This window comes from Sceloporus occidentalis, unplaced genomic scaffold, assembly GCF_023333645.1.
Source record: "Sceloporus occidentalis isolate IW3139 unplaced genomic scaffold, rSceOcc1.0.p SCAF_15, whole genome shotgun sequence".
NCBI lineage: Eukaryota > Metazoa > Chordata > Lepidosauria > Squamata > Phrynosomatidae > Sceloporus > Sceloporus occidentalis.
The window spans coordinates 7,546,018-7,558,037 of NW_028316995.1; the positions used below are offsets into that span (position 1 = coordinate 7,546,018).

Sequence of the window (12,020 nt, forward strand, 5' to 3'; positions counted from 1 at the left end):
TCATATTTGGCGTCACTCCTACCAGATCAATCAGATCTATGTCGACATCGCACGGCTTATGTTCAGATATGTAAGCGCTTGCGGTTTCTTCCAGAGTAACCAGGGCCGGCCCGACAATGGAGCCGAGTGGGGCAGCCGCTCCAGGCGGCACTTTTGAAGGGGCGGCACTTCGCCGCCCCAAGCCCTTTTTTTTTTTTAAAGCGAAAGAGAGAAAGGGGCGCCGAGTGGTTTTCGCTTACCAAGCTGTCAGTACCCGCTCGGCGCCCCTCTCTCTCTCCTCTGCGGCGAGTCTTCCTGTTCGGTCTCGGTGCCGGCTTGTAATGCTGAGTGCCGGAAGATTTCCTCAAACAGGGAGACTCGCCGTAGGACTGCTGAAAGGTAAGTACAAGGGGGGGGGGGAGGGTAGATAAGGGGGGGGGCATTTTAAAATTCGCCCCAGGCGGCATTTTGCCTTGGGCCGGCCCTGAGAGTAACCTATCAAAGAAACTGCCATCCTAGGTTATCATTCTCTTTGCTGATATCACTTTCCATTGAACATTACCAACTTTAGTCATTCATTGCCCCTGGAGGCCTGGCAAGGTGATCTTCTAAGTGGTACTCATGTTTGAACAGGACAACTTCACCATCTGTTTCCTGCATTTCCAAATTATGTAAAATGCTTGTTATGTCGGTTTCCCCATTAAACATCACAACGGAATATGACGGCGCTAAATAAATCGGTAAATAATAATTGACAAAGACATTTCATCCTCCAGCAGGACTGTGTGTGCTGGAGTAATGCTCTACAGAACCTTAGGCAGTCCTACGTCTTCTAATAAAGAGTTCTTTCAGGTGGCCATAGGCTCCTGCCTAACGTGCCAATCAAGGAATCCAGCTCTGATAGAGCTTTAGTTTCTCTCTGTTCATGTGAAATAGATATGTATCTAATGCAGTCCTTGCAGCTATCATTGGAGATCCAGTAAGGTGCATACCTGGGGACTTGTGAGCTCCAGGTACTCAGAGCCTACCCTTGCCGGACGCGGCCAGGACTGCCCAATGATGTCGGTGGGTGTTCCCGCTGACATTGCGGGAAACACCCACATTTAAAGGGAATATGGGGCATTTCAGGACTTCTCCCGGAGAACCCGGAGAGTTCCCAGGTATGCTAATATGTATTTGAAATACTAATCCAATAATGTACAAATAGTTTAGCAAATCCAGTGTTTCATAATATTCAAAGAAAATCGCTACAACCACTAGGTCCCTATATATATATATACTGGATTCCCCTTCTAGATTGTAAGCTCTTTTGAGCAGTGCCTCCTTACCTATTATTTCTGTGATCCCTATTTGTTATACAATGCACTACTTATGTCCTGTTTACCCATTTCACAGCACTGCATAATATTATGGCCCTGTATAAATAAGAAATTATGATGATGAAATAATTAGTATTTCATTTACTGCAGGGAGACATTACAATGTATGTATATATATTTGTCAATATTTCATTACCGTTATCTCCAGGTAGGATAAGATACTTTATCTTTCGGTTTTAGCAGGACCAAGGTTTTTTAGACTGAGATTAGCTAGGAATAACGTGTTGCCAGTTCTTCTTCCGTGTTCCTGCTGGTGCCTAGGGCTAAACAATGGCATATATTAATAACAGCAATGAGGTTTCAGACAGGAGCCAACCAAGAGTAACATACCACCTGGTGGGCTGCATCTGGCATCTCTCATGAGTATTGTACTCACAAAATAGTAAAATACTGTAGCCTGTGCCCCGAATACCTAATCATTTTCCATATTATATATTTTTTTAATAGGAACATTTTTTTTAATGAAGAGGAGCCTTCTGAGGTTTTGAAAGCTTACTTAACTTTTTATCTTCTTTTACATTGGCTTAATAAGTTATATACATGTAAATTGATGGTTTCACACTTACGTTCGGTTATCTTCTCCCAATAAACAAAGTAAAATGCAATGATGTATGTCAAATAGGATTTTTACATAGAAATAAATTATGTAAATGTTATGTTCCTGACCCAAGGCCCAATTTTCTTATAGAATTGTGTGATGCTGTAGCTGGGGTGCAAGGAGAGACACTTATGTCCGTCAACTGCAACCCTTGCCAGGTTGTTCCTAAAAGGAGCAGGGTTGTACGCCTCCCATCATAAGTATAGTTATCTAAAGTGTACTGCTTTATATTCAGACATTTAAACATGGCAGAATTATACAATTCATAGCGCTCATCCATAATCGCATAGTGTGGGAAGGTTATTTAAATGGCATAGGCTACAATTAGATTAACTGGTTAAAAATCCATAATAATAAGAGGCACTTTAATCAAGCCCGAGTTGCCATGATGTGATTTGAAATCAAGACTAAAATAAAGCCCTAATGTGTGAAAAATAAGGGCTGTCTGAACACACAATTGTACCGAAGAATTGCGATGAAAAGCCTGGCATGGTAGATTTCAATCAATGAATCTATTAATTCTCCTGCAATCCAGTTTGATTGAATCCCTTATTCCCTTATAATATTTTATCCTGGCCATTCATATTTGAATAAGTGGCATAAATTAACCCATAATGTATCCTTTTCTCTACCTGATACCTGAGATGCTGCATAATGGAATAAATGAGGGCTGTGGAATATTGAAAATCAATACTAAGGGACCGTGGAATTACTGGCAGTGCTGGATGTCCCATTAGATCCAGTAAGACTGTGCCAAAACGACAGCCATTAGATCTAAATCTTATAAAGGAAGAAATAATATTATCGAAAGCAATCTAATTCCAGGCTGAGAGGGTTGGAACACTAAACCAATGTATTCATTAACCCTTTGTTGAAGGGAATCTTGTGAGTATGGAAACTCATACTCCTTTTTTGGGATTCCAAAGCTGTACCGGTCCCATCGGACAAATTCCAAGTGGGCTGCTGTTCCAGGAACTTCTTTTAAATGCACTGAAGGCATTGTCACTTGATCTCTAGTTTTTAATCCCAGTTCTCTCTTACACAATAGCAACAGAACTCACCATTAATAGCAGTCCACAGGCCAGTAAGTTTAAACATAGAAACCTTGAACTTCATGTACTCTGCCCATTTTCCATGACAGTTAAAATTTTGACAATTAATGGCAATGGATGGAGTAAACGAATAAAACCATTTTTTTCTCAATACGGTAGCATATTGTAGCCATTTTGGAGAATCTGACTTTGTTAAGGGTTTGATATAAAAAATGGTCTGATCTTACCCTTAAACATATCCATTCTATTTTTGTTTTCACAGGAAACAGAGCTTCTGGATATCAGTCTCGTGAAGGATGCGAGATGGGGGAAACATGCTCGAACTCCCAAGGTAAGTGACATTAATGTGTATACTCAATGACACTGGTGTATCACGGTAATATAACGTCTTCTATATCAACAAAAGCTGTTCTACCTACTCTGATCAATGATAAAGTACACCATTCTCATAATAAGCAATACTTATCTATGCTCATTTTAGCCCAATTATTTTAAATATTTAAAGCTCTAATATTCCTTGTGCTCTTATCAGAAATTGAGAGAATGCTGATTGGTTTTCATGCTTTGTTGCCATATAATTAGATATATCTATATATATGGAATAGTCTTTTAACAGTTGAAGATAAATGCATTTTGTCCTGATTGTTCTAAAAGGTTCTGTGTTGCTTCTCTGTGATTTATCCTTCTAGGGAAAAAGAAAATATATGTTTAATTGTATTTGTTTATTGTTGTAAGTGAGCCCAAAGCCAAAGATTTAATATATATATATATATATATATATATATATATATATATATATATACATACTGTATATACACATCAGAAAATGTGTTTGGAAATAATATATACCGTATTTGCCCGATTATAAGACAAGTTTTTTTTCCAGAGCAATTCCTCTAAAAAATACCCCTCGTCTTATAATCAGGTTGTCTTATAATCAGACCTCAAATAGGTCTGACTATGAGACTAAGATCCAGATCCCCTGCAGCGATGCAGGGTACCTGGATCCTCCTGCCCCCCCCCAACTTACCGGTGCTTCTGTGTCCCCGGTGCTTAGTCCGGGCAGCGTGTAGAGCTGTACCCGATTCGCGTAGCAGCGGAAGTTGTCTACGCGAATCGGGTAGAGCTCTACACGCTGTCCGGACTAAGCACCGGGGACACAGAAGCACCGGTAAGTTTGGAGGAGGGAGAGGGAGGGAGTGTTAAACGGGGGGGCATAAGGCATTTCTGGAGGCAGAGTGCTCTGTGAAATGCCTTTTAACCCCCTTAATGCCACTCTGCCTCCAGAAATGCCTTTTAACCCTCTATACGCCACTCTGCCTCCTGAAATGCCTTATACCTCCCTATATGCCACTCTGCCCCATAATATGCCTTTTAACCCCCTATATGCCACTCTGGCATTTAGGGGGTTAAAAGGCATATTATGGGGCAGAGTGGCATATAGGGAGGTATAAGGCAATTCTGGAGGCAGAGTGGCACATATGGGGTCAAAAGGCATATCATGGGGCACAGTGGCATATAGAGGGTTAAAAGGCGTATCATGGGGCACAGTGGCATTTAGAGGGTTAAAAGGCATATCATGGGGCACAGTGGCATATAGGGTGTATAAGGCATTTCTGGGGGGGCAGGTTGTAAAAAAAGGAAATAAAAACAAAATATTTTTCTCAATCATAGCTTTTATTAACAAACAATTGTTCACATAGTTTACATGAATTGACATTTACTGGTAAAACTTTTTTCCCTATAGGGTCGTCTTATATTCAGGCTTTTTCTTTTTTTCCTAAATTAATATTCAGATTTTGGGGGGTCGTCTTTTAATCAGGGTCGTCTTATAATCGAGCAAATACGGTATATATATCTATATATATATATATATTGTATACACACATCAGAAAATGTGTTTGGAAATTAATAATGATTATCAATAGATATAAATATATTACGCAGAATATATACATAGTATTGGCAGTTAGGAATGGATGTCCCTGGTACAGTCTTGCCAAAGGATTAAGGGAGGGAAAGGACACATATTGGATGAAAACGAAGCTGGTCAATATTCTTCTTCTGTGGTAATAAGCAAACCTGGGAACTTTGGTAATGAGGTGACCCTGAGACTCTTGAATTATTAACCCTTTAAAACTTGATCATGAAGATTCTATGTAGTGGCTCACACAATGTGTTAACCATAGGTCCTCATGGAAACTTTTACTTGTCATTATTTAAGATACATTTTATTTAGTCACCTGTATACAAGCCGGGATCAACCGTAACATACTGGTAGCGAAAACACTCATTGGGAGTCTAATATGATCTTGACGGTTTAGAATAGGAAGGAGTCAGCTTCAGACTGTGAGAATCTGCCCCTTCATTCTGAGATCATGAGATTGGGCCAATAATCTCCCCTATACCGAATTTATTTAAACTAAGTGTGACGTCTATGAAATGAATGTTATAAATTAATAATACCTAATATAAGAGTTACAAATCAAACCTACAAATAAAGCTGCAAACATGTAGACCATAAGGAACGTTTAACAAGAAGAAGTTTAAATCATAATAGAAAAAACGAAATAAACTCTAGAGATGCATTCTTAATAAGAAAAAAGAGTCTATTATTACAGGAATGTCTAGGAAAGATTGTGTTAAAATAAAGAAAAAGGTGTGGTGCTTCTTAGACATCTTTTGACAAAACCAGATTAACCCTTAGTCCGGACACAGATATTGATAAGCCATATAAATTCTAGCAGTGGGGACCAATGAATTAGAAGAACAGGTTTTAGATATAAGTAATCACTGTTCCATTTGTTTTCTATTTCTTTGGCCCTTTGGTATGTTTGCCCAAGTTCCCCATATATATTGAGAGTGCTGGGAGCTGCTGTCCAACATAAGCGCACACAACATGGTTTGGAAGAAAACTAAAAAAAAATAAAATAAAAAAAGCAGACAAAAATACTATAACTAGGGCTTAAAGCTCCATTGTTTATTTTACATTGTAATTGGTTTAACTATTCACATTTTTCACAGTGCAGCTAAACACTTTTCCAGAAGCAATTTCATTTAATGACTTATTCATATCTGCAGAGTTCTTAGTGATAATAATTTGAAATTTTCCACTGTAGTAACAAATAGTACACCAATGAAATATGATATTATGATTTTTTTTACATTACAATTTATATATATATATAAACTTAGTTTGTGCTGAATGGAACACTATTTCATGTTATATAACGAAGGTTAATAAAGTTGCTCTGATTTCAAGGATTCCAGGATATAATTGTTTATATATGTAACACATGTTCAGATTTTGTTGCAAATAGATTTTATACATCTCCCGCCCAGTGCCATATCCTCATCTGGGCCAACTAGGCAGCCCCCCTGCTGCAAAACTGTGGGGCATTTGCCCTCTTGTGGTAACCAGTGACCCCCTATGTCAGGGTTGTCCAACCTGCGGCCCTCCAGCTGCTGGAGGACTACATCTCCCGTAATGCGAAGGGGCTGGCTGAGGAATATTGGACATGTAGTCCTGCAGCAGCTGGAGGGCCGCAGGTTGGATACCCCTGCCCTATGTGGTTCACAGTGGGTGGGTTACAGGGGAGATCTCTGGTCTCCTTAACCAGGGACAGCCTCCGCAGAACACCAGGATATGATGTCATATCCCAGCGCCTTGTATCGAAGAAGGGGCCGCTGGGGCGCTGCCCTGGGTCAACACTTAAGGTAAAAACACTGCGTCTCCGCTTATCACATACATTTTAATGCATATTTTTTTTTAATTTTTATTTTTTTTTGTAAATTCTCCGTTTATTGTAATAGAAGCAACAGAAGACATCACAGCACAATACTGCGAAATAGGATGTTATACAACATTAACGTCGGTTCAGCATATTTAATGCATATTTTAGCTGAATGGTTACTTAAAGTTTTCATGGTGTCCCTTTTGCAGAATCCCCCCATATGCATTTGCCCTTTCTTGCCCCCGGGCTAAACATATATATCTGCACGTAATGTACTCATCTGCAGTCAGCTCCAGCACTGGCTTACCAAACACTGCAGGTGGAGAGTCTATTTAGACCGCTGCGCGCATGCATGGAAATCCATTAAATCAATGGGAGCACTTTCCTGCCACTGATTGCAATCAGTAGCCAATCAGTAGCAAGAATCGTCAGACGACAGAGGAGCTTCTTCCTCCAGTAAGTGTGTTTTTTGAAGAATGCACATTTTCTGAAGAATGCACATTAAAGTATCTGCTGGATATGCAAAAACATTTCACATTATTTTTTTCATTACATTTTCCCCAATTCAGATATACTTTTTTTATAATCCAAAAGTCTAAAACACTGTTCCTTTTTATATTAGATGATTAAAGAAAAATAATCATGTTACAAACGATCAAGTCTTTAAACTAGGTGGCATTTTAATCGTATGCCATATATTGAATATTGAAGCATTGTCCAGGGTGGAAACAAACATGACATTTTTTTTTCTGTAAACTGATTACCTTTAATACATTTTTATGCTTATAACAATGCATGCAGTTTTATAAAGGATGTTTTTAATATTACGGTCTTCAGACCACTTACTGCAAAGGATTTTTATTAAGCAAAAGCTTCTTAACGGAAGTGCTTTTTGATGTCCTGAAGGATTTTTTCACACATGGACTGGGCTTTGGAAAATTAATTTTTCAGCATATAATATTTATAACACTCTAATTTATTCAAGACTGCATTGTGAAGTCAATTGAAAAGAACAATATGTTGGCTCAGGACTTAAGACAAGACAGATTCTTTTTTATTGAAACACATAATAGCAATACCATTTTCTTTAAAAAAAAATGATGTACGCCTTGTTTCTACAGGGTAATACATCTGATATATTTATAAAATTAAATTTGAAATGTCAGGTGCATCGTATGGATGGAATTGTGGAGCACAACCGAGTCAATCTCATGACCAGGTACTCTTCACAATGAACCCATGAAGGACGTGAAATTTCACTGAGGCAGTGACAGTGGAGTTTAGCCACCGCTTGTCCCGTTTCAATCTGTGCCAATGATTTACCTAGTCTCCACCTGCTTGGTTTGGGGTCTGACCTTACCTTAAAAGGGAAGATAAAGGTAATAGACGGCAGATCACTCATCAACATACCCAGGAACTGGAGCTCTCCTCTTTCTGGGGAGTGCCTTTGTGAGGGAGCATGGCTATTCACGAACATGAGTGGGGTTAGCTGTCTGAGGAGTGATAGACTGGGTTAGCTGCCAATAAGGGTGAAACTAGAACCAGATATCATCAAGGTGTATAGAATGGAAGGAGAGTTGAATGGGGAGTGGAAGGAGAGTTGGATGGGGAGTGGACGGAGAGTTGGATGGAAAGTGGGTGTGGCTAAATACTGCCCCCCTTCCCTGAAGAAAGAGCGGAGTGACCCAGAGAGCCAGGGAGAGTTTCCCTGGAGACTCTGGGTAAAAACTCTACAGTTTAGGCATATCTGGGACCTCTGGATGATCCCTGGGTCTCTGGACCACTATCCATTTTTTGCAGGACAAGGGAGTGGTATTTAGCCTAATCCCCACCAATGTCCTCCCACTCCCAACCCATTCATTGCTATCTGCCTCTAACCTCCCCCGTCTGCAGCAAGCTCTTCCCCTCCTCAGCTAGCCACACTCCTTCAATGATTAGCCACTTCCTCAGAACAGGTAGAGCAACAGGTAGCCTACCCTAGGAGTTCCCATGTATGGTTATAGGATGGTCACTGATGAAATAACAAAATTAATCGTTTTTCAGTCATTCGGTTTTTATTTTGAGCAATCATTTGTTCTCGTCTGTTTTTTTTTTTATAATGGTATAATTCTGGTGCCGTTATACTCACTGAATTTGTTAGTTTTATAATATTGTTTTCTGGAGTTAAATTCGTTTTTTTCTACCTTTTTAAAAAAAAAAATATATAATTATAACTCATTGTCTATTTTGTTGTTTTCTAGCATATTTCAAGTTTAAGACTTCAATTCCCCAGAGCTGTATAATCGTTTATACTAAGGACTTTCTATAACATTTATTCTTGTCACTTTCCGAACCATGATTACACTAATTTTCATGTCTCAAACCACAAACTAATTTGTCACCACAAGCTCCCAAGAACAATGGCTGTTCCACTAGTAAAGCCAATTTTGTCAGATTTTGTGGCAAAATAATGATAGTATAAAAAAGGTGTATTGTTTTTTATGTGAACTTCTTACATTATCATGACACTTCCACAAATAAAGCGTAATTACATCCACCCATACATGTATATATAGAATGCCACAAAACACGTGTTGTCATACTACTTGATTATATATAACACATTCCTGTACCTTTGGTACATTATGGCAAAAGGGGAACCATTCTTAAAAACCATAGAAATCTGTAATTCAATTTATCAACATTAAGCTGCTTGTATTGTATTGTATTGAAGCAAAGTTTCAGTTTGGAGAACTGAACACCAAACAATCTAATGACTTTGGAGGAACCTTCATTATTCCACTTGTTATTACTTGATAAACATGGTTCTTAAAGCAACACTCCAGCCATCAAATGCACATTAATGCAGAGTGGGCTCTTTACATTTCCATGTGGTCCCTATTGCAAATGTATAGGGGGGGGGTCTGCACTAGTCCCATATGCTTTTACCCATTTTTCTAGAGCGTTCGGCTCATCACATCTCTGAGGCGTGTTCAGTGACATGAACATATCAATGATTTTTATAAGTTGATATGAAGAGCCCAGCCCGATGGGCTGCCCTTGTAGAACTGAGCTACTGGTATATAATGCATAGTTAGTTCAACGAGATGGTTCCTGAGAGGTCTCCCTACATTGACTTTACATTATGTACAACCCATCTGTAATTGTGTTGGACTTCCATAATGCATGGCAAGTATTCAGCTCACATACAAATGTCCAGTTCAGTTAAACCTCTCTCTTCCTGTCTCTTTACATATTTAACTCACTTTATGGTGATAATGCAATACATTACAATTATACATGTCATGGACTTGTTATCAAGTCATATTGGCCAATGTGGAATATTCAGCCACATCAGGTGAGTCACATATACTGCATTTTTAACCTTTTTTCACAATTTACAAGGACACTCTTACGAAACCTTAAGCCGTTTGGGAGGTATGTAAAACATTTATTTGGCAATAAAGAACTATAGCTATTTCTGAAATGGAAGAGTATTGGGTAATTTAAAATACACCCTGAGGGCACTCCAGGGCATTATGCTGGATTTAGAACCAAGCTAAATTCCTTGGAATTTTTAAGAGGCTCATTATGTATATTTGACAGCAGTGTATACACTCATCCCCGACCAACGAACACACAGAACAGGAGCGCCCAAGTACACAAAGTGTGAAGTTTTATTAACCTATTTTATTTGCATAATGCTAATTTTGTTTAATTAATCCAAATAATGTAATTTCACACCAATCTGAGCCTGAAATACTTCCTGCAAGGGTTGTAACACCAGCTTTGCCAAACATTTTGTATTAATCCTTAAAGCATTTAAAGTGTTAAAACATATTTGTTGTTTATATGTAAATATTAAATACAATGTTTCATCAAATAGATATTCTTCTTCTAATAAACACAAAAAAATGTGACAGGATGGTAATGATGATATCCAGCTACTATTAATCGCTTGAAAATATAGGGTTAATGTGAATTTAAAAAATTGGATAAACGAGGGAAACATTGCCTATATTATTCCAGAGAGATAATAAAATGGTTGTGTAGGTGAGAATCGCCACATATAGGTAAGAAAATTATAATAATGTCTGACTAAGATGCAAACACAAATTCTATTTACAAACATAAAGTGAAGGGAGCTATTTTAAAGGTGAAGTTCCAACATGAAGACAAAATATTATTATCGCATATCAAGCAAACAAATCTGTCATTTTATTCTTTCCACTGGAAAAACAGGAACACAGGTGTTTTTCTGCTTCTATGGCAAAAACTTTTTGGTTTACGGTTGTCACATGACAAAAATAATGAATGAATGGATGAGTTTACACAATTATATGTCAACAACTGAAAAAGACAGATGAAAGAGGATTTTTACATTTTTTAAATTGTGTCCCGCACAATTAAATTATCCTATACTGGATTCATCTTGGCTTCATCAAGAATGTTGGCTAAACAAAAATTACAGAAAGGCACAACACAAAGCTTATGTTATTTTAAGAAAGAGTTGTTTTCTGGATTTCATTCCTTTCAGCAAATTTATAATGAAGAGACGTCTATTTTTAAATCATTCATCTAAAGAATGTAATGCTCGAAACGAAGCAAAAATCACGCAAACAAAGAAATACTCTTAATGTGCGCATATCTGTTACCAATTATCTTCTGCGGCTGAACCTGAAATCGCAAACTTCTTTTATTTGTCCCCTTGTATTATTCCCAATGCTTCAGGCAATTTTAAACCATGATTAAAGTTGAGTTTTAATGCACCATAAAATGTGGATTTAATTATAGCCGTGGCAGAGCTATTTTTTGCTTTTGAAAGTCAGGGCATAGGGGACATTGTTTTAGTTTACCTTGGAACAGTTACATAAGTAGTAACAGAATTAGCTAAATAAATAAAACTAATTTCCAAATTTTATACTTTTTGCCATTTAAATCCTATGCCAGAGGACACAAATTTCATATATTTTAGAAATGCATTTCTCTAACAGTATGGCGGATTTGTTGAACCGCGTTATTTTGTAATGAAGTCGTTCATTGACCTTCAGAAGTACAGACAAGGTTAGAGGAAGTCCAGTCCAGCAGACGTGGACCGGGACTTGTGCGAAGGTGGACATTGTAGCCCACAATGGAGAAAAGACCTGGCATGTTGAGATCTGAAAACTCAAACCTTGGAAAACCTCAAAATCTTGGATTCAGGTTGTACTATCTTTGCAGTAGCAGAAGGAATGTAATAAAGTAAACCGATTAGCATAGTCGCTTATGTGAACGGTGAAGAATAAGTTATCTATAAGCA

General features: G+C 38.1%; 1 protein-coding gene across 1 annotated transcript in view; it reads left to right on the forward strand.

Moving 5' to 3' along the window:
- LOC149303207 (1-phosphatidylinositol 4,5-bisphosphate phosphodiesterase beta-1-like) overlaps positions 1-12,020 on the forward strand; it is a 253,652-nt gene that overhangs the window by 81,791 nt on the left and 159,841 nt on the right. Inside the window, exon 4 of the mRNA XM_089481675.1 lies at positions 3,271-3,339. Within this exon, the coding sequence (XP_089337801.1) occupies positions 3,271-3,339 (69 nt within the window). The remainder of the gene's footprint in view (positions 1-3,270; positions 3,340-12,020) is intronic.